The sequence below is a fragment of the Chiloscyllium plagiosum genome, chromosome 34 (assembly GCF_004010195.1).
Source record: "Chiloscyllium plagiosum isolate BGI_BamShark_2017 chromosome 34, ASM401019v2, whole genome shotgun sequence".
Lineage (NCBI taxonomy): Eukaryota > Metazoa > Chordata > Chondrichthyes > Orectolobiformes > Hemiscylliidae > Chiloscyllium > Chiloscyllium plagiosum.
The window spans coordinates 17,909,537-17,933,375 of NC_057743.1; the positions used below are offsets into that span (position 1 = coordinate 17,909,537).

Consider the following 23,839-nt stretch of genomic DNA (forward strand, 5'->3'; position numbering starts at 1 on the left):
GGTACTGGAGGATGCTCAAACCCCAGACAGCAATAGCTGGTTGTCCTCAACCACTGTTCACACTCGTGTGCACACTTTCAACGGGAGGAGCTAATTGTGAGGAACAGGAGTGAGGGCTGATTGGCTTTCTTCCCTGCGCCATGAGCACAGAGGCCAATACGACTGGAAATAGCTGACTGGGTACAGGGCCACTATGGAACTGGTAAGTCCTCGGTCTGTATGGGCCAGTATTAAACCAGGCAGTACCTTTCACCCGATAGATTCTATGCAGACCTCCCCTCAGTGAGGGGGCTAGTTGGTGCCCTCTAGCAGCTGGCCCATAGCATGAAAGTGCAGAAATCACCAGAAGGCCGTCACAATATTTGTGAAGAATGGTTTTGGTTAAAATTGTCTTAATGAGGCAGCAAACGTTGCCGTTGAGTTGGCTACCACTGAAGAGCCATTCCTTTAATGGGGAAATTGTCTCTCAGAGATCTGATGGTGGTTAGTTCTGCATTGGTGCCCTTTGCAGTGATGAATATTTACCTCAGGAAAGTTGAGAAAAAGCTTACCCTACCCTGCAGATTCATGGAGAAGCTATCTGGTTGACCCTCTGCATAATAAAGTCTAAACTGATGTGAAAATCCTTTCGCTCATTTTTTCACACAGAAACATTCCTGATGATGGGCTTATGCCTGAAACGTTGACACTCCTGCTCCTCGGATGCTGCCTGACTGGCTGGGCTTTTCCAGCACCATACTTCTGATTCCAATAGTGTTAGAAGGCCCTTCACCCTTTCCCTGCTGTCTGTCCTTTCCGTCAATGCAAACTCTTTGGCCAACGCTGGTTAGTCTCCAGAGGTCCCACCCTGAACCCCACTGCCTACATACCTCTCCCTCCGATTCAGGAAACCTCTTCCAGAATCTTCTCTCTGAGCACCTGCCTTTGCTCACACTGAAGTCTCCCACCTGGAAGATGTTTTTGTAAAATAGTTTTACCGATTTCAAATTGATGCAAAAACTTAGCTGGATTTGAGGTGGTTAGCACTGCTGCCTCACAGTGCCAGGAACCCAGGTTCGATTCCAGTCTTGGCTGACTGTGTCCGTGGTGTTTGCACGTACTACCAGTGCCTGAGTGGGTTTCCTTTCACACCGTAAAGATGTGAAGACTAGGTGGATTGGCCATGGGAAATTACCCATAGTGTCAAGGGATGTGCAGGCTAGGTGGGTTAGCCATGGGAAATTACCCATAGTATCCAGGGATGTGCAGGCTAGGAGGTTAGCCATGGGAATTACCCATTGTATCCAGGGATGTGCAGGCTAGGTGGGTTAACCATGGGAAATGTGGGGTCATAGTTTAGGGGGAATGGGTATGGGTAGGATGCTGTTCAGAGGCTGGGTGCGGACTAGATGGGCTGAATGGTCTCTATCTGCATTGTACTGGTTTTGTGAAGTGCTATAGCTGAAGTGATCTCCTACAGTTGGCTTTTTGAGGTGGTTCAGCCTTTTGAGCACAGGTCATTAAGTGGATCCTTTTGTTTAAGCTCAGATCATTGACCGAATATTGAGCAGGCTCAGTGCCTCGTGTGTTCTTGTGACAAGAAGTAATTCCATGTCACAAATGGACTGAACAGTTTAGGCTACTGAGGATTGAAGTGGCAAAATCAGGAGACAGGTCTAGGGACCAAGCCAATTCTTAGCCACTGTCATTGGTGAACATAGACTAGTGGGATTCGATTATCAACTGTCAGCAGAAATCACTGATATCACGGTTATGTTAGAGCATCATTTAATGAGGTTCCTGGTGTCAGGTCAATTCTAGTCAAAGTGATTGTAGTTTTGCACAATGATTGATGGCTGTTGCCAGGGTTGTGTCACCATGGCGACATGAAGAGGGCGAAATGGAAGATTTTCGGCTTGACCTGTCCACCCTTCAAGTCACGCTACAGAGAGTGGAGGCAGGGAGCAGCTGCTGAAACGGAGCAGAAACCTTTCTCCATCGTTATCCACTCTGAATCAAGACAGGATCTAAGTGGGGCGGCAAGGTGGCTCAGTGGTTAGCACTGCTGCCTCACAGCACCCGGGACCCCAAGTTCAATTCCAGCCTCAGGCAACTGTCTGTGTGGACTGTGCACATTCTCCCTGTGTCTGCGTGGGTTTCCTCTGGGTGCTCCGGTTTCTCCCACAGTCCAAAGATGTGCAGGTCAGGGTGAATTGGCTATGGGAAAGGCAGGGTTACAAGGGTAGGAGGGTGGGTCTGGATGGGATGCTCTTCAGAGGGTCAGTGTGGACTTGATGGGCCGAATGATCTGCCCCACACTGTAGAGATTCTTCTGTGAGACCAGAATCGCTGAATTGCTTTTCAAAAGATGAAGAGAATGCGGCCTGTACAACCCAGTGGTCATAATCAACTGGGAGATGTTACCTAGCATGGTGACGAAACGTCTGAAAATGAACCTTCCAGCTCAGTGAGCAAACCTACATCCAGAAAGTGAGGACTGCAGATGCTAGAGATCAGAGTCGAAGAGTGTGGTGCTGGAAATGCACAGCAGGTCAGGCAGCATCTGAGGAGCAGGAGGGTCGACGTTTTGGGCAAGACTCCTTTATCAGAAACATCAACACTCCTGCTTCCCGGGTGCTGCCTGACCAGCTGTGCTTTTCCAACGCCACACTCTTCAACCCAGTGGTCAGCTGGTTTATCATGTGGGAGGGTGTGGCAGGGTTGGTTTTCTGTGATAGTGTCCACATTAAGCGTCTCACCAGCAGGTGTCAGGGGATAGTGAAATTTACATGCACATCCTCTACAACATGGCCATATTTAATGGTGAGCCATACACCAACACTGAGAAGACCATAGCCTCACCTTTGGAGCATGTGACCTTCAACAGTGAGGGATTCACCTGCTCCCATTTCATAACGAGACACCAACACACACGTCCTCACACTCAGGTACCTGTGGGCCCATTCCCATGCAAATTGGTTTGAGCTGCTCAAAACGGTTCGGGTAGTCCACACCCTGGATCACTCAAACCTGACGGATGAGCTCTTCGTTTTCCTGGAGGAGGTGTGGGTCGGGGGGGTGGGTTTAGTGTTTGGGGGGGGGGGATGCGGAGGCAGGGGTGGTCATACTTGCCCTTCATTTGGCTTACCCCAGCTTGCTGTGACCACAAGCACAGCTTGAGTCTTTTGCCCACAGCAGGGAGCCGTGTCTGCGGTCTTGCCCCATAATCCACAGACCGTTGCCTTGGAATGTGGCTGCATTGCTGTGCTCCACATCCCGATCTTGAGTTTCTTGACTTCCTTGAGACTGAAGCCAAGGCTTTCTGTTACTGCTTTGGTTAGCATTAGTGATTCCATTGAGCTTTTTGGAAGGGCTTTGAAATTGGTGCAAGGTGCGATACTATTAAGCTGTTTTGTCTCTTTCTGGGGCTCGACGCCATGTTTTGGATCATTCTTGGTGCTCGTGCTGTTGTAACATTCTCGACGCAGAAGCTCATTGATGTGAATCTGCACGGTGGCACAGTGGTTAGCACTGCTGCCTCACAGCGCCAGAGACCCGGGTTCAATTCCTGCCTCAGGCGACTGTGTGGAGTTTGCGCATTCTCCCCGTGTCTGCGTGGGTTTACTCCGGGTGGTCCGGTTTCCTCCCAAAGTCCAAAGATGTGCAGGTCAGGTGAATTGGCCGTGCTAAATTGCCCGTAGTGTTAGGTGTAGGGGAATGGGTCTGGGTGGGTTGCACTTCGATGGGTCGGTGTGGACTTGTTGGGCCGAAGGGCCTGTTTCCACACTGTAAGTAATCTAATCTAATCTAATATTGTGTGGATTTGCCCAGGGACAGGGACAGATTTGGAGCGAATGGAGTGATGGAACTCCCTGACCACACGCTATGGAACTGAGGAGGAGAAACCAACATGCAGCCTTCTGGTTAATATGGGCCTGGGCCACAGGCTGTTATCAGCTTGATAAGATCATGGTTGATCCATCTTTGGTCTTGACTCCACTGTTCTATCTGTCCCCTCTCTTGAGTATATTTCGTCACCCTGTTTATTTGGAAAGACAACTGTCTCTCTGCTGAATGGAATATAAATGGTAGATTCTCAATGTTGAAACTGTGTCCCCTGAAGTTCTCCACTAAGGTGAACCACACTAGAGTCATAGAGATGTACATCATGGAAACAGACCCTTCGGTCCAACCCGTCCATGCCGACCAGATATCCCAACACAAACTAGTCCCATCTGCCAGCACCCGGCCCATATCCCTCCAAACCCTTCCTATTCATATACCCATCCAGATGTCTTTTAAATGTCGCAGTCCTCTCGGGATTTTGTTTGTTTCTATAAGATTACCTTTACAATCTTCTTAACCCCAATGGATCCAGGTCCAACCTGCTCATCCACTCCTCATGAGGTTACCCCTCATCCCAGGAATCGGTTAAAGGAACAGTGGTGCTGATGTTGGTGTTGCTAGGAGATGAGGGTTTGACCATCACATACAGGAAACGGGGGAGGGGGGAATCGGCTGCAACCTCAGAGTAATGGCCACTCAGTAAAATCCTTGTGCTGTGCTTCTTTGAAGGGTCAGACGCAGCCAGCAGGGTCTTTGTATTGATGAGTTTTGAGAAGATTTGTAGCACAGGTAATACTTGGTTTGGAGGTTTGAGTCTCTCAGACATCTGTCCATCCACCTCCTCGTGTGCAGGAGTTGGTGTAGGGCGCACTGACCTCACCTGTTTGATCCACAACAGGCCATTGCACGGCAAACGCACAACTCTGTCAGGAGCACAGATTTTAATGTTGATCCTCCGGTACTTCACCAAACGTAGGCTGTGTCTGCACAGAGCATTTCCGGCTGAATAATATTCGAGTGAAGTATTACTGGGTACAGGTCTGTCACTGAACAGCACAGGTACTGTACTGGTTGGTATTGGTCAATGACCGTATAACCACTATGATAGACAGCAAATGGATATTGATGTGTGTCTGGGTCAGGGAAGGGCTGAACCTGAAATGAACATAAAATGAAGTGAACTGAGTGAAGTCTGAACGATTTGTCTCTTTCTGGATGTCGGTGAACGAGCTGTTTTGATATCTGGTGCAGGTACTGTTCCCACTGAACATTGGTCACTCAATTTGCCACCTGAAGTGTTTGATTTTAATGAGCTGGTCCCTAGTGGTTTAGAATCAGGCCTCCAATTAATCCTAACACCACAGGTCTGAGCCTCTCCTTGTTAACAATGAGGGATGCACACCTCTGTTCAGGTGTGGGAGCTGCAATTATAAATACCTTGAACACTGCCCCTCCCAGAGGGTGGGTGGGGGGTGTTGGCAGAGCAAAACATTCTGCTGGTGAACCTCCGGTCTGCTTTTTTTTGGTGTTTAAAAAGTGCCCGTGAAAGCACCGAAAGGAAACAGGCTGGAAGAGTACCCCCCCCCAACCCACCCGGCCCCACCCCGCCCCCTCCTCAGAGGATGCTCCTGTGCAAAAGTGGCCGGTTTGAACCTTGTCCCACTGGGAGTTGCTTGCGCCCCTCTTGGGAGACCCTTGTCATTCCAGAGCTGCTCTGTGCTGTGCGTCAGAGATCAAAGATGACCTTGAGGGAGGTCCGGTGTTATCTTGCGATGCCTGATGAATTCTAAACAGGAAACGATTGCCTCAGAAGTTGAGCTGTTGGCCTGGTAGCTTGCTGTCTTCACCCAGTAATGACCAAGGCAGGAGGGGAGGGAGTTAAATTTTCTTGCTCTGTGCACGCTCACTTGAGCTAACATTGATTCCCTTGTTTTTTTGAGGTGTGTGAATTACGATCTTGTGTACTCCCTTCACCTGCTTTCTCTCATTCCCACCTATTCCATGCCCACCCCTTACCTCCAGTCAGCCCAGGCAGTGAGAAGGGACACCACCATATGTTTCGAATGAACTCGTGTCCAGAAACCCCGTGCCAGACACATGGGCTTACTCTCTGAAAGGGCAGAAGAGTGCAGACCAAGCGAAAATGATTGGAAGGTTTGTCAGAAAACACGTGGGGTGTGACGAGGGGCCACTGACTTGAACAGTCTAACAGGAAGACACACAGATGGCTTTATCCAAACTATTCCCCACAAAGGGCCAGATTTTGGCTTGTTGTGGCCATGTCACCAAATGGCCTGTTTCCACACTGTAGGGAATCTGATCAAACACGAATGATTGGGAGGGGGCGAGTTCCTCTTTGGTGAAAGAACTACCTGGGGCTGGTAAGGGATGAGGCAGGAATATCTGGGCTAGCTTTTTATTGGCCACATGGATAGCCACTGAGCAGCTGCAAAGTCATGGGTAAAATATTCAATCCTGTTCCTACTGGTGTTTGAGTTGGCTCAAGCTGCTGATACCCTCAGTGTGACAGCAGTGCCCCAAACAGGCCTGTCCGATCCGAGCGACCCTCAGTGGGAGGGCGGTTTCTAAGTAGCAGGGATAGTTGCAACTCTTAAAGGACAAACATAAGGAGTAAAGAAAATCATCGGATCCCTACAGCATGGAAGTAGGCCATTCGGCCCATCAAGACCCTCTGAAGAGTATCCCACCCACACCCATCCCTGTAACTGTGCATTCCCCATCGCTAATCTACCTGGTTTCTACATTCCTGGGCACAATGAGACAATTTAGCATGGCCAATCCAACTAACCTGCACATCATTGGACTGTGGGAGGAAACCGGAGCACCGAGAGGAAACCCACATAAACACGGTGCGAATGTGCTAACTGCATACAGACAGTCACCTGAGGCTAGGATTGAACCCGGGTCTGTGGCATTGTGAGGCAGAGTGCTAACCACTGTGCCACCATAGGTACAGAGCTTTGGGGAAAGAGCAGGGAAATGGGAGTTTGTCCCAAATTGCTCCTGTTGAGTTCCAGCAGGTACAAGATGGGCCAAATGGCTTTCTGTAATCAACATTATTGCTAATTCTGGTTTTCACTTGTACAGACCTCCAATATCCGTGGGAGGCAGCAACTTCAGGAGCTGGAGAGAGATGCTGAGAATGTGAACCCTTGGGGTGTCCACCCAGCTTAGAGGGAACATTACATGTAACACAACCTTAATACCCTCTCCGGTTCTGTCGTTGATTCAGTCCATTTCTTACTGAGTCTCTGAACATGTATTAGGAAGATTATGATTAAGCGGGAGACGGTTCAGAAGAGATTTACCAGAATGTTGCCGGGTATGGAATGTTTGAGTTATAAAGAAAGACTGGGACTTTTCTCGCTGGAGCATAGGAGGTCGAGAGATGACTTTATAGAGTTTTATAAAATTATGAGGGGTAGAGATTGGATTAATGGTAATTGTCTTTTCCCTGTAATGGGGGAATTCAAGACTAGGGATCATACCTTTAAGGTGAGAGGAGAGGCATTTAAAAAAGTAGGGGCACATTTTTTACACAGAGATTGGTTCGCGTGTGGAATGAACGTCCTGAGGAAATGGTGGATGCAGGTACAATTACAACGTTTAAAAGACTTTTGGACAAGGACATGAATAGGAAAGGTTTGGAGGGATATGGGCCAGGAGCAGGTTTAGTTTGCCATTATGTTAAACATGGGCTGGTTCTTTCAAAGGGTCTGTTTCTGTGCTGTGTGATGTTATGACTGTGTATTTGTTTATGCATGTGGATTGACTAAGATTGGAAGGGTCACTGTTTCCTTTTCTAGTCCCAATCCTCCAATGGCCCCTACAAATTTTATGTTGATCCAGGTCAGTGATATGGCCAATACTGGGCATCTCAGACTGTGTCAAGTTCAGTGTTAAGAATAAGTCAACCAGGCTATTTAGTCACCAGCAAATAACAGACCTATTACCAAAACCCTATTACTCAAACAAAGATACAAAGATTATTGTCAGACAATATGAATTGTGCAAATATATCTTCCCTTTTCTAAAAAAAAGGTAACGCGCACATGTCTGAGGTGAAACAAAAAAAAAGAAACCTCTGCTAGTGTTAGCATTAAAATATTTTGGTCAAGTATTAGTTAAATACTTTTTACAAGAATTTACACAAATTACCCAAAATCTGGTTCTGGTTTCAAAGTTATTCTGCACAAGCAAGGTGCTGACGTTGGTGCATGTCCCTGAAATAACTGCAAGTGATTGAAATCCCCTTGTTCTAGGTGACTTCCAACAAACCCTCTCCAGGAATCCGCCATGAGTGGTAAAGATACCTTCTGCTGGGTACCTGTGCTCTCACTTTCATGAGAAGCATTGCAAAGAAAGGGAGAAATGGGCTCCTGCTCTTCAGGCTGGTCCCTCAGTTCAGAAATCCCGGCTCCAGCTTTCTGCAGTCTTCCTCCATTTAAATAATATTCAGCTCTTCTGTTCTCCCTGCCAATGTTCATAACCTCATATTTCCCTCACGTTATGTGCCATCTGCAAAGTTTCTGCCCGGTTACTTTATATCTGTGCCCCTCGTAAAGTCGTCGTGTCATCCTCACCACTTGCCACTTATTTTGTGTCATCTGCAAAGTTGGCTATAATGACTTTACTTCCATCAACTAAATCATTGATAACCTAAATAATTGTGGCCCCAGCACTGATCCCTGTGGCACTCTGCTAATTACAGGTTGCCATCTTGAAAATGCCTGATTTATCTCAACTCTCTGCCTTCTGCTAGTGAGCTATTCCTCTATTTATGCTCATTCCCTCCAACACCATGACCTGCTATCTTTGTGGTACCTTTCCAAACACTTTTTGGAAATCTAAATACATTACATTTACTGGTTTCCCTTTATCTATCCTGCTTATTATAACCTCAAAGAACTGGTGTACTCCATGCTTTTGTTTGGAAGTTCAAGATATATTTATATGGGTCCAGTATGTTTTAACAACTAATAACGATGGAAATAATATCAAAGCAGCTTGTTTTGGGAATTTTATACCTGCTTTAAACCTACCCCACTCAATGAGGATGCAGGGGTTTCAGCTCAGTCACTGAGTTGCAACTTTCAAATATAGGCCCCCATTAAAATCACTGCAGCAAGAAAATTGACAAGGCTGCAAATGGAGCATCCTCCCAGAACAACCTTGTTTCTGTTCTTCTTATCCATGAGTTTTCTCTCTCCGTACTCACATGGCTGGAGCAAGCAGTCTGCTCGTGGGTCCCTGTCAGTCACAGGGCCCGAAGCCTTCCCATAACTGCCCTTGGTGTTGGTCACAGCACAAACCTGACTGCCCCCTTCTCTCCTTCTTCAATAGCCATGAAGACAGACCGTAAACGTTTAAAAGCAGAGAAGGCTGACCTGGTCAACCAAATGCAGCAGCTGTACGCCACGTTAGAGAGCCGGGAGGAACAACTGCGAGATTTCATAAGAAACTATGAGCAACACAGAAAGGTAAATGGAAACCAAGAATGGGAGAAGCACACATCGGCTACGGGGAAAAGATGGGTTTCGTACCCACCATGTATTTCCATGTCATAAAATCTAAATCTAACTATAAATCGTTACAATAAAACCTAAATATAAATCTGGGGATGGTCACCCACCATGTATCTCCATGTTATCTTACATTGTGTGCGGTCTGTTCCTATTGAACATCAATTGTGGGCGACCTGTTTGTTTCATGGTCTGAAGTGTTGTCCGTGTACGGTTTTAATGGAATGTTTGTCATCAGTGAGGACGGGCAACTGTTCCACACTGAGTGAATACTGTGACCTTTCACCTCATTGGCCATGCCTCACGTGCAGCCCAGGGTTGAAAATCCCACCTCTGTCCTGTCAGTGCAGGCCTAACCCATTTTTGAGGAAGTGTCTGCCCTGACCCTCGCAACGTGTAGATCCACCACTCAATACTCTTCCTCTTTTGAGTAACTGGCATTTAATCAAACTGAGGTAGCAGGTGAAAATGGATGCTGTACTGACTCAGAAGTTGCAGTCGAGGAAGAATTGTAAGGAGCTTTACCGTGTATCCAATCCAATCCATGCTGCTTCTTATCAAGTGCTGCATACTGATTAGGAGCCTGTGTTGAAAAATTGCTCTTCTTGATATTAACATCCCTCACTTTGATGAGAGAGAGCTCTAATTCTGTTTAACAACATCAGTTAGAAAAATAGGCTTTCAAAATTGCCTCATTAGGTAGTGGGTGAAGTCTTTGAAAATCAAAGTTGACCTGAAAATCAATGATTCACCTCAGTCTGATGTGAATAATGATTTTACACAAAGAAGACTGGTACAGCTTTGCATGCTGGGATATAATTAACAATAGATCTGTACCAACCCTTCTCCTTCTCATTCTGTATGTCTCTCTCCCTCTCTTCCTTCCTGTCTGTCAATCTCTCTTTTCTTTCTCTGTTTCCCTTCTCCTCTCAGTCTCTTTTTCTCTCTCTTTCATTTCTCTCTCTCCTCCCCCACCTCAGTGAAAATAATTTCAATACTTGTGAGTTGTTTGCAAGTTCTCATGCTCCCTGTCTCTTTTGTTCTTTCTGTTCCTCGTTCTGTCCATTCCAAATATAAAATCAACATATACCGAAAGTTGGAAATCAAATAGAAGGAGAACATGCAGGTAGAGAGGGAAACGGTTAACACTTCAGGGTGAAGCATTTTTGATCAAAAGATGTCTGTTCCTCTCCCCTGGGCCAGGCTCTCAGTGTCAGAGGGTAGGGAGGGGGATTCATTTCCAATCTGTGCAGGTGGAAGGCGATGCTCAGAGAAGTTTTACTGATTGTACAATTTATTTTGTAGTTCAGGCCACCTTAAAAAAAAGACAAAATCGGTCAACTCCGTTTCCGTTTCTCTGCAGGAGAGCGAAGATGCAGTAAAGGTTTTGGCGAAAGAGAGAGACTCCCTCGAGCGAGAGAAGTGGGAGCTGCGCAGACAGGCCAAGGAGGCGACAGATCACGTGACTGCACTCCGATCGCAGCTGGACCTGAAAGAAAACAGGACGAAGGAACTGGAGGCAGAGCTGGCCATGGTAAGTGATGGGAAGGAGAGTCCCCCCCACCCCAGTGTTATCCCACGAACACAGCCCTTTGAAATTCATGGGGAACCCTGTGGCCAGGTGGACCAACAGGGGGAGGACACAGCACCTTCCCCAATGTCATTAATGAGTGTTGTCCATTTCCTAATGATCTCAATGTGGTCGCACTTGTAATCGGAGCTCACTCTCACTCAGAACCAGAGGTTAGACTGGCCCTCAGTCAGTAGGGAGCTGCCTGTAAATCATGGGACGTTTAGAATTGTTTCTCATCCTTTGGTTTGGATGTCTAGGCAGTCAGTTACAGACCAGCATTGGACATTGAGTTAAGGACACAATATCGCAATGGATTGCCTTGTGAAGCATCATGCTCACCCTCTGTATTTGTCTGCATTGTTAGTTGTGTGTGTTTTCTTTACCCTGCCGTATGTCATTTTGTTACTGGTGTACATGGTGAGTGATGGTACACACACGCTGTGGAGCCTCCGAGACTCCCCTCCCCCTCTCAGTTTGGCCCCTGGCATTTCATGTCATGTCAGTTTTGTAAAGAGTTACCGGACGCTCCGAAACAGTTCTTCCCCGGAGCTTCCAAAGGCCTGGATTTCTCTGCTGCAGACGGTGTTCTCGCAAATGCCCTCGGTTTAACTCGGGTCGGCGAGGATTTTGGTGAAAGGAAACGAAGCTGCAGGTTCGGGAAGGTCGGTCCCGTCGCACTGATGGCCAGCGAATGCGGCTGTCTGGGAAGGGATGGATACCGTGCTGGACAGGAGCCAGCTGCCCTAAAGGTTATCCTTCACCTGCTGCTGGAGCAGGAGCCCAGGAGCAGGTTTTAACAAGAGCTGGGAAATTGAAGCTTAAGGCCCGGTTTCCTGATGTTCACAAACCGGGTCCCCTTCCTTCACCGTCCCTCGCTGTTCCGTATTCACCACCTGCATCAATCTTCTCATTAAAACAAAAACAGGACGCAAGGCAGAACTGGTGTAGATAAGGGTGAATTTTTGACAGTCCAAACTCCATGGGCTGATTCTGTATCTATGATAAGTACAAGGCGACCTCGGTTATCCGAACATCAATTATCCAAATTTTGGATTATCCAAACAAGATCTCAAGATCCCGATGCTTGGGTAAACTGTGTTATCCGAACGTTCAATTATCTGAACAAAGTACTCCTCGCCCATGTCGTTCAGATAATCAAGGTTACCCTGTATAACAACGCTGCACAGAATGAGGCCATTTGGCCCACTGTGCCCGTGGCAGCTCTTTGTTTGAGCAATCCAGCTTGACCCCATAGCCACGCCATCATTTCCCCTTTTAGTCAACTCCCTTTCGAAAGTCCCCGTTTGACAAAAGGTCTGGGTCGCCGTGCATCCCCTCTGGAGACTGAGAAAGAAGCAACGAGGAAGAATAAACTGTGGAGGAGCACACAGCAACTTGGAACCCAACAGTGCTGATATGAAGAGCAGGTTTCTAAAATGTAGGGTGTAAAGGGAGTGTGCAGGACCCCCGTAACAGATACCTCCAATGTGTTTGTGGGAAGTTGGCGTCATTGGAAGGCTAACATTTCTCGTCATCCTTTTGTGCTGCCTTCCTGAAGTTCTGCAGTCTGTGGGGTGTCGGTGCATTGTACTCCTGTTCCTTGAGAAGTTCCCGAGCCAGTGAGGGAATAGTGTGTGGCTTGGATGGGAAAGTGCTGGTGATGGTGCTCCCGTTTTCTCGCTGCCCTTGTCCTATGAGGCGATCGGAAACAGGGCTCTGGAAGATGCTGTTGTGGAAGCAGTGCTTTGGTAAGAAACCAAATGGCAGCTTGTTATTTAAATGGTGGCAGTTTGGGAAAGATAATGTACAAAGGGCCCAGAAGGTCCCTTGAACACCAGACGACGAAAGCAATCATGCAGCTGCAGCAAAACACTGCAGAAAGCAAATGGTTGTTTTATGCTTCATTGCAACACAGGAACAAAGACATGTTACTGTAGCTGTCCAGGCGTTAGTGAGACCACACCCGGAACACCGCACACAATTTGTTCCCTTTATCCAGGAAATGACATACCTGCCACGGAGGCAGTACCAGGTTAAAGTTCACCAGACTGATTCCTGAGATGGTAGGTTTTATGTATGGGGAGGGATTGGACCGACTGGTCATGTGTTCACTGGCAACTCATTGACGCATATCAAATTTGGATCAGGTTGGGTTAAAGCTCCCTCTTGGCTGTAGGCCCATGCTCAGAGGCTTCCTACTCCCCACATGGATCGGGTTTGTCCACACAGCAGCAAGAATGATGAGAGGGATGGTAGGGTCTGGATGGCCTGGCTGGGGTGATGCTTGCCCTGGCTGTGAAAAGGGTAGGGGGAGGAGGGTGGTGGGCCTATGGGATTCTCTACCACTCGAGGCCAAGTCATTCAATGTGTTTCAAGAAAGAAATCAATACCTCGCGGCTGAAGGTGTCGTGGGACACAGGGAGGGAACAGTAGGATGGTGATGGGATAGGGGATCAACCATGATTATGTTGAATGGTAGAGCAGGATCGATGGGTCGAATGGCTTCCTGCCCTGTTTTCTCGAATGGGATTGAACTGTTGCAGTGCATCTTGGAGATGGTATACACTGCAGCCAGTGTGTGCTGTTGGTGGGAGAGGTGAATGTTGAAAGTGCTAGATAGCTCCTACATTAGGTCAGGGTTTTGCGGTGTTAGCAGTTGTGAAGGTAGCATCATTTGAGGAGTTGTGTCAGAGCTTCTACAAATAGACAGACAGACCATGGGATTGAGTGTCCACTGCCATCGATTGGCATTCCCTTCAGTTCCTTCACTTTGATGTCTGTCAGACACACAGGCTGGTGCACTCTCGAGTGTTCAGGATGTCGCGATATCCTATCAAAGGGATTTTGAGCACACAGCTGCCTACACCTGTTCTCCCTGGCACAGTGGGCCCTGTTCAGTATGGGATGATGTTCTGGGACAGTGGGCCCTGATCAGTATGGGATGATGTTCTGGGACAGTTGACCCTGTTCAGTATGGGGTGATGTTCTGGGACAGTGGGCCCTGTTCAGTATGGAGTGATGTTCTGGGACAGTGGGCCCTGATCAGTATGGGCTGATGTTCTGGGACAGTGGGCCCTGTTCAGTATGGGGTGATGTTCTGGGACAGTGGGCCCTGTTCAGTATGGGGTGATTTTCTGGGACAGTGAGCCCTGTTCAGTCAGGGAGGGGTGTTTTGGGACAGTGGGTCCTGTTCAGTAAGGGGTGGTGTTCTGGGACAGTGGGCCCTGTTCAGTAAGGGAGGGGTGTTTTGGGACAGTGGGTCCTGTTCAGTAAGGGGTGATGTTCTGGGACAGTGGGCCCTGTTCAGTCAGGAGCGATGTGACAGTGTACGTTGCCAAAGCCTTGGTTTTGCTGAGGGCGTACAGACAAGTGGACTGTCTCCTCAGCTAGCAGTCACAACCCTGAGGGTGGAAGGGTTTGAGTGGGGAGTAAATCACCCTGTCCTGCTGTGTTACCCCACCCGCAGCAGGGGTAACTGGTGAAGATGAATGACAATACAAAACCTAGGGCCAAGTAATGGCGGGAGGACATGTCCCAACCCAACAGCAACTATCATCTATCATCTCACATTCTTATTTCTTTCTTGTTTGCCGACAGTGAAGGCAGTTATGAATTATGATTTTTATCATTCCTCTTCAGTCATCATCTGTACAGAGCAGGAAGGGCCATTAGTTGGATATTGCATTGCTCGTCATACAGGATTACAGCTATTGGTCACTCACTGAAACTTTCCAGTATCTGGGAGTCCTGGTGTTGGGCTGGGGTGGACAAAATTAAAAATCACACAACACCAGGGTTATAGTCCAACAGGTTTATTTGGAAGCACTAGCTTTCAGAGCGCTGCTCCTTCATCGGATAGCTGTGGAGCAGGACCATAATACATATTGGACCATAAGGCAATTAAATTCTGTGTCTTATGATCCTGCTTCACAGCTACCTGATGAAGGAGCAGCACTCTGAAAGCTACTGCTTCCAAATAAACCTGTGGGACTATAACCTGATGTTGCGTGAAAGTCTCCAGTTAGTGTTGGTCCAGCAGAGAGACGGTGCAGCTCCTACATATGGTAGTTCTTTCTGTTGATGGGGTGATGTGGCTGACCTGCTCAGCTCTATAATAGTGTGACAAGAGGGGAGGTGAACATGGCTTAGTGAGCCATTGCATCTCAGCTGAGGGTCCCACTTAAAGCCCAGCTTTAAAGGTCCAGTGTCAGTTGTGACCAGGGACCTCTCATGCATTATTTTAATTCCAGAATTCAGTGCTGAGGCTTTACAGACAGGAGCTGCTTATATTGCTGAGGGCTGGCAAGATGCCGGGTTTTTAATTGGCACAATTTACAAAATGCACGGTACAGCGGAAGGGAAATCTATTTTTCGCAGGTAAACATCACTCAGAACTCGTGGACTGCTCAGCAAGGTCTCCAGAATGTGAGGTAGAAACTCTGACCTTGTACCCAGCAGTTTGAAGTCCCTGTTAGCCCTCACTCCTCACTGTGATTGGCGGGAGGAAGGAGCCCTGAGTTGCTCTGAATGTATTGCTGTGAGCCAAGCCTTCAGTATGTCAATCAAATGGCAGATTTTAGCGAGCAGTTTGCCATTCACTCGTGCCTTAATTGTTGCTTTTTGTTAAAAAAAAATTTATTTGAGATGTAGGCATTGCTTAATTGAGCCAGCATTTGTTACCCATTTGTTGCATAATTGTCCTTGAGAGCACTTGAGAGTCAGTCACAATGCTATGGTCTGGAGTCACATGTAGGCCAGACCAGGTAAGAATGGCAGTTTACTTTGCTAGAGGACATTAGTGAACCGGGTAGGGTTTCAAGGACAATTGATAGTCTCATGGCCAGCATTATTGAGACTAGCTTTTAATTCCGGAGTTTTATTGTAAACAGTTAAAGCTAGTCTTTAATTGACTCCTGAGAGATGAACACCTCATCCTGCCCACAATAGACACAGGACCAAGGGCTCTTGTGGTGCAGTGGTAGTGTCCCTGTCACTGAGCCAGGAGGCCTGGGTTCAAGTCCCAGTTGTCCAGGAGTTATGTCACAACCAGAGTGAACCGGTTGATTAACCTTAACTCGACATGGGGCTGGTGAGCACGAGGAGATCTTGACGCAGTTTGAACCCAGTGGGATAGCAGGGAAATCCCGATGATGTCTAATCATGGAAATGAGCCAAACACCAGATTCGGTCGTGTGGCGTTCCTTCTGACATTCCCTTACTCTGGAAGTTTCTGCCTGTTCAAATGCGACAGGCTTACGTCGATTGGGAGAAACACAGCACGGATACACTGAGCATTCATCTACTCAAACTGGGAGCTTCTGCTGTGGCCCGAGGTATGGACTGGAGACAGCCCAGGCTGCTGTGGGAGCCACCTTTGACCTTCTCAGTTAGCTGCTGCCTTCAGGGTGCTGCAATAGAATGGTTTAATTGTGCATTGAAGATTTGTTCCTTCCATCCAGTTGCGTTATCGGTGCAGAACCTTCCTTCTGTAAGGCCTGGCTAACGGAGAGAGAGAGAGAGAGAGAGATGAGATCTGAGGGTGAACACTCTGAGCCATTCCGTGGTTTAGCCTGGCTGGTAGCTGTCTGCTCTCTGTTCAGTTTGTACAGCTTCTTCCAGCTGCATGCTATTGATTATTTTCACTCTTCTTCCTCCGTCTGAAATAGTTTCCATGATACACTGACTTCCGTCTTGCTGTATTATTCTTTTCTTCCTTTCGTCTTTCACTTTATTTTAGTCCTTCGCTTTTATCCTCCTGGAATGTATGTTACCCTCCAGCATCCTGGTCCAACCTCGCCACCTACTGGTAAAGCAGGAATTAGCCTGCATCTGTGAGGGCAGGTCAGGTCAAAGGTCATGTAGGGGCAGAACACATTAGGTCATTCTATTTGACATGCTATCTCCCCAGATAATGAACCGTATGGGCCAGAAAATGGAATATCGTATTTTCGATCGTTCAGCTGAGAAGGAATCCTTCCCTCGGGTGCTGGCGGTAAGAAGTGCACTGAGAAACTATATCACGCACTTTGTGTATTTAAGTGGTGTTCTGTTGTACAATTGGCACCAATTGATCGCCGTAGCCCACTTCTAACTCTGGCGTGGTTCTTGAGCTGGTGTGCACGTTTGTGACCTGTTACTAACCTGTGACTGGTATTAGTACCTTCCTGTAGCACACCTCCTGCTTTGGGATGGGTTTGGTCTAGTGAGAGTGTATGGTAGGGTTTATATCTGGGCTCTTCTCCATGTTCACTCTTGTTCCCTTGCTCCCACCCTCTCCTGTCCCAACTCTGGTCAACTATACGTATCCCCTCGATTGCTGCCCCTTCCCCAACCTTGTCCCTTTCCACATCCTGAGTAACAGGGCCTCCAGGATCAGGCTCCACATGCAACACTTACTTCTTATTGCCTCTCCTCCATTTCTACAATCATGCAACTCCCTCCCTCATGTCACAGTGAGTCCTTCCTGACATCACGGTGAGTGTACCTTCACCGACTGCAGCAGGTCAAGAGAGTTGCTCTCCCCCAACTTCTCAATGCCAACCCAGGATGAGCAGTAAATGCCACCCACATCCCAGCTAACACAGGACCTTATTAAAAAGAAAAAACTTCAAAATCTATTTCTTTGAGCAGACCGTCAATCTCTATCCTCAGATCTTCTCCTAGTCCTTCTCCATCTCTAATGTTGTGGATATTTCTGGGTGATCAGGCTGTATCTTGATCTGGAGATCTGTGCTGTAGGGATGTGCTGCCTGTGGACTGGTAGAGAGTGTGCCTGCTCCCCACCCCAACCTTGACTTGGCCTTTAATCACAACTTCTGAACAAAGTAACCTGTATGAATATCAGTGTCTGTGAAAGGTCGAGGTGTTCAGATCCATCTTGAATAATATATAGCTGTGTGCCCTGTGAGAAATGGAGTCCATCCCAGTCCTGGATTCCTCCTGCCTCATCCTTACACATGTACAGACACATGGTGGGCAGGGAACCCTGCAGTGTTTCCCCCTGGCTTCCGTGTGGAAGCCAGGTACTGTTGCTATTTTGAGCTAGTGTCAGAGCCACCCACCTACTCCAGCTTCAAACCCAAACTCTTCACTTTTAGTGAAGTTACTGAAATGAGCAATGACCTTTAGCTTCATGACACTTCTCTGGGCATGTCCCATAATCCTACACACGTGTTCACAGACACATGTACGTATACTCCCAACCTTTGTGTGAGGTTCACCCCTCACCCCTTAGCCCAGACATATCCTGACAGGAGACCACACCTAACCTCAGCATTTTGACACTAACCCCCCCCCCCCCCAATATCCATCAGAAAGATCACCCAACTACTCCACATACAAGGACTTTGACTTGCAGAGACAGCTGTAGTGTAGACTGCTGCCACAGCTATTCTTTGCTTTGCTAATCCCATAGGCAGCAATGACCAGTTGAGGCTGAAATGTTGGTCAGGGTCCCTCCTCTTTTTTTTGGGTAGTGCCCGGGTCTTTGATGGCATCCTCCAGAATTGCCACCACAGGGCAGACCTGGTTTGACATCATGCCTGATCCCCTCACTGCTGCACTGGACTCAAGGAGGACTGTTTGCCCCTCAGTCTTTGGGAGTGGAGCGATGTCCTGTTCTTCAGAGGCTCCCAGCATTGGAGGTGTGAGGGTGAGTGAACCCAAGAGGATAGTGCTTTGGAGTGAGAGTGCAAGCTGCTGAGGGTTTGACTGATGTGATACTTTCACAACCAAGTTGTGGGCAACTCGATGCCACTGGCACCTGCCCATCTTTCCATACCATCGTGCCACCTTCAGCATCGTGTTCTTGGTTTTTCTGTAACATTCCCGACCCAGAGATGAATGGTTCCCTGTGGTGATAGGTATCTTTGACATTCCCCATTTCAAATCTCGTAATTACCTCTCAACGTCAGCAACTCTACACTGTTCAACTCCAAATTGACTACGTTTCACAGTCCATTACCCTCTTGTACCTCTTCACTGACCGTGGCCCCTTGGAGCTTCTTTGGTCCTCCAACAGGCTTCAGATTCCTGGCTGTTGTTTTGACCCACCTCCCAAGAGCTTGCAGGTGGGGACAGTGGGTGTTTCTGCTGAACAAGTACGCTGAGCATTCCTGAGGCCCATGTCTGACGTTCGTCACTCTCCCTCAGCGTATCTCTGTCAGTGAATCTATCCATTGGAATTCAGACTGGGTCGATTGATGAGCTCTGGATTGATTGATTAACTTTCACTGGCTTGCCCAGCAAATACTGGCAAAGATTCTTACCTTACTGCTGTTTTATTCCATTGAGAGTTATGGATTTGATAAATGTGTTAGTTTTGACATCCTTGGTAACACTGGGCACTTACGCTAGTGGCAAGTAAAGAACACATGATGACCAGCACTCATTAATACTAAGCTCTTGCTGCTCCTTAACCCTCCTTCTCCAGTACATCATCTTACAGTCAGAGAGTCATAGAGATGTACAGCATGGAAACAGACCCTTCGGTCCAACCTGTCCATGTCAACCAGATATCCCAACCCAATCTAATCCCACTTGCCAGTACCTGGCCCATATCCCTCCAAACCCTTCCTATTTATATACCCATCCAGATGCCTTTTAAATGTTGCAGTTGTACCAGCCTCCACCACTTCCTCTGGCAGCTCATTCCATACATGTACCATGTGGGTTTGTAGATGTTTTCCAATCCACCCTGTTCAGCGATGTTATGACACACCTCTGGAGCAGGTGGAGCTTGAACTGGGTCCTCCCTGGCACAGAGATGGAGATGCTACCACTGTGTGACGTGTGCCCTCGTTGGGGTTATGTACTTGCCACTAAATGCTCCCTTCAGATGGTCGTCACAGTGCAAGTCATCTGAAACTCCTCCTCAGCCACCTGTTTGAGAAAATCCCAGGGACATCTCCTCTGGGCCGCAGAGCAACTCAGAGTGGGAGGGGAAAGATCCCATTGTCATGGTCAACCTAGGTACCAACGATATCAGTGGGAAGAGGAAGGAGGTTCTGCTCAGGGTGTATGAGCAGCTAGGGGTGAAATTAAAAAACAGAACTGAAGAGGTAATAATCTCTGGAACACTACCAGAGCCACGAGCAAATTGGCACAGGATCAACAAGATTAAAGAGGGAAATGCAAGGCTCAGAGATTAGTGCGGGAGAAATGGGTTCAAATTCATGGAACATTGGTACCAGGACTGGGGAAGGAGGCAGCTGTTCCCATGGACACGCTCCACCTGAGTCATGCTGGGACCAGAGTCCTGGCAAATGGTACAACTAGGGCTTTAAACTAAATAGTGGGGTGTGCAGGGTACGGTTTCCATGGAGACTGATGGAATAAATTGAAGGTCGGGGAGGGATCAGCAGATGTTATTGAAGTTTCCAGCACAATTGATAGGACTGAAGGTGTGGAATCTAACTTCAGGCACAGGGGGCAAGTGTTGGGAGTGTGGTGCTGGAAAAACACAGCAGGTCAGGCAGCATCTGGGGAGTAGGGGAATCGACGTTTCAGGCAAAAGCCCTGCTTCCTTATGAAGGTCGTTTGCCTGAAACGTCGATTCTCCTGCTCCTCGGATGCTGCCTGACCTGCTGTGCTTGTCCAGCACCACACTCTCAACTCTGATCTCCAACATCGGCCGTCCTCACTTTCGCCTAGATAAGTGGACAATACTGAAAATGGGGCAGTCAGTGCTGGACTGGGGGTGTTGTACTTAAATTCATACAATATACAAAACAATGTAAATGAGTTTGTAGCACAGATTGCAATTGGCAGGTGCAATGTTGTGGGTATCACAGAGACGTGGCTGCAAGGAGGATCTGTCTGGGAACTAAATATCCAAGGATATGCATCCTTTCGAAAGGACAGGCAGATGGAGGCTGGGTTGCCTTGTTCGTAACAAATTAAATTAAATTTATAGTGCGAGGAGTGAAAGAGAGTCTGTGTGGGTCGAGTTCAGGAACCGCAAAGGAATAAAGACTCTGATGGGAGTTATTTCCCGGCCTCCAGCAGTAGGCAGCATATAGGGAAGTAAATAAATCAGGAACTAGAAAAGGCAGGGAGAATGTGGGGACTGCAGATGCTGGAGGTCAGAGGCAAAAAGTGTGGCACTGGAAAAGAGCAGCATCCGAGGAGCAGGAGAATCGACCTTGATCATCAGGAATGATGATGGAGAGCCTCTGTTCGACAGGTAGAAAAGGCAGTTAAGAAAGGATGATGACGGTAATCATGGGGGATTTCATTTTGCAGGTGGACTGGGAAAATCTGGTTGGTAGCGGATCTCAAGAAAAGGAATTCATGGAATGCCTACGAGATTTTTTTGGAGCAGCTTGTAGTAGAGCCCACGAGGGAACAGGCAATACTGGATTTAATGATGTGTAGTGAGGCCGGCTTGATTAGGGAGCTTAAGGTGAAGGAACCGTAAGTGGGCAGTGACTGTAATATAATATAATTCACCGTGCAGTTTGAGAAGGGGAAGCTGGAATCGCGGGTAACAGTATTACAGTTGAGTAAAGGTAACTAAAAAGATATGAGGGAGGAGCTGGCCAGAGTTGATTGGAAGGACAGCCGAGCAGGGAAAATGGTGGAGCAGCAATGGCAGAGGTTTCTGGGAATACTTTGGAAGGCACAGCAGAATTTATCCCAACATAGAAAAAACAGACTACTAAGGGGAGGATGAGGCAACCATGCTCCATGCATCAGGTGTCAGCACAAAAGCAAAAGGAAAAATCATACAATGTGGTGAAGATTAGTGGGAAGCTAGAGGTTTGGGAAGCCTTTAGAAACCAGAGAAGAGTAACTAAAAAAACTATAAGGGGTGGGGCCGGGAGGGTGAAATGTGAGAGTAAGCTAGCTCGTATTATAAAAGAAGTGGTTTTTGTTAGATATATAAGAGGGAAGAGAGAGGCTAGAGTGGACTTGGACCAATGGAAATTGCGGCTGGAAAGTAGTAACGGAGCTAAAGAAAAGGTGGAGGAATTGAATTGGTACTTTGCATCAGTTTCCACAATGGTAGACACCAGAACTTCAGGAAAGTCCGAGGCAAGTGAGGTGACCATCACTAAGGAGAAACTGTTGGGGAAGCTGAAAGGTCTGAAGGTGGCTAGGTCACCCGGACCAGGTGGTCTACAACCTGGGGTTCTGGAGGAGGATAGCTGAAGAGCTTGTGGAGGTAGTGATCTTTCTGGGATCACTGGAGTCAAGGAGGATCCCACAGGACAGGAAAATGGCTAATGTAACACCCCTGTTTAAGAAGGGAGGGAGGAAGAAGACATGAAACCATCAGCCAGTTAGCCATTGGTAAAATTTTAGAGTCCATTAGTAAGGATATGATTGTGAAGTACTTGGAAGTGCACAGTAAAATAGGACTGAGTCAGCACAGCTTTGTCAAGGGGAGGTCTTGCCTGACAAATCTGTTAGAATTCTTTGAGAGGTAATGAACAAGTTAGACAAAGCAGAGCCAGTGGATGTGATCTATTTGGATTTCCAGAAGGCCTTTGACAAAGTACTGCACAGGAGGCTGCTTAATAAGATAGGAGCCCATGTGTTAGGGGCAAGGTACTGACATGGATAGAGGATTGGCTGACTGGCAGTGAGCAGAGAGTTTCGATAAAGGGGTCTTTGTCAGGCTGGCAGCCGGTGACTAGTGGAGTTCTGCAGGGGTCAGTGTTGGGAACCATAACTATTCATGGTAAACATTAATGACCTGGATGAAGGAACTGAGGACGTTGTTGCTAAGGTTACAGATGACACAAAGATCGGTGGAGGGACATGTAGTAATGAGGAAGTGGGGAGGCTGCAGAAGGACTTGGACAGGCTAGGAGGGTGGGAAAGGAGTGCCAGATAGAATACAATGTGGGAAAGCGTGAGTTTATCCACTTACGTAGGAAGAAAAGAAGCATAGACTAGAAGCTAAATGGGGAAAGGCTTCAGAAATCTGAAGCATAAAGGGACTTAGGAGTCCTAGTTCAGGATTCTTTTAAATTTAACATGTAGGTTCAGTTGGCAGTTAGGAAGACAAAGTTGATAAAGTGTGGCACTGGAAAAAGCATAGCTGATCAAGCAGCATCTGAGGAGCAAGAGAGTCAATGTTTCAGGCTGAACATTCATCAGTTAGAGGAAGGCAAATACAATGTTCACATTCATTTTAATAAGACGAGAACACAAGAGCAGAGATGTAATGCTGAGGCTGCATAAGGCTCAGGTCAGACCATTTTTGGAATATTGAGAGCAGTTTCGGGCCCCCTATCTAAGGAAGGTTGTGCTGACCTTGGAGAGAGCCCAGAGGAGGTAGCAAGAATGATCGCAGGGTTGAAGGGCTTGTCATGTGTGGTTGAGGATTCTGGGTCTGGACTCAGTGGGGTTTCGAAGAATGAGGGGGAATCGAATTGAAGAATACTGAGAGGTCTGAATAAAGCTGACATGGGGAATATGTTTCCAAGAGTAGGAGAGACGAGGACTCAAGGGCACAGCCTCAGAGAGAAGGGACGACTCTTTAGAACTAAGGCGAGGAATTTCTTCAGCCAGAGGGTGGAATTGTGAACTGATTGCAGAGAAGGAGGGCAAATCACTGAATGTCTTTAACACAGAGAGAGCTTAGCTGTGGATTAGAAAGGGATCCAGGGTGACAGGGAACATTCAAGAAATGGGGTTGAGGAAGTCGCTGATTAATGTCCACGTCGAGGCAACTTATTGTTAGCATCAACACAGTATATAGTGGTTCTGCCGAGACTCATGAGCACCAGCTGTAACTAACATTCTGATCTACGTCTCACCTGTCACTGTAACACTTGCATTACCCTGACACTCCCCGACTTACCACCCACTCCCTCACTACCCGCTGTGTCCCACTCCCCACTCCCCGCTGTGTCCCCCTCCCCCACTCCCCGCTGTGTCCCCCTCCCCC

General features: G+C 47.7%; 1 protein-coding gene across 5 annotated transcripts in view; it reads left to right on the forward strand.

Annotated features, from left to right (window-relative positions):
• LOC122540243 (kazrin-like) overlaps positions 1 to 23,839 on the forward strand; it is a 317,978-nt gene that overhangs the window by 160,837 nt on the left and 133,302 nt on the right. For 4 of the 5 annotated variants that reach the window (XM_043675660.1, XM_043675659.1, XM_043675658.1 and 1 more), the window contains 3 exons: positions 9,190 to 9,326; positions 10,732 to 10,902; positions 16,850 to 16,933. In XM_043675660.1, coding sequence (XP_043531595.1) covers positions 9,190 to 9,326; positions 10,732 to 10,902; positions 16,850 to 16,933 — 392 coding nt within the window. The remainder of the gene's footprint in view (positions 1 to 9,189; positions 9,327 to 10,731; positions 10,903 to 16,849; positions 16,934 to 23,839) is intronic. The other variant, XM_043675657.1, reaches the window with a different exon arrangement.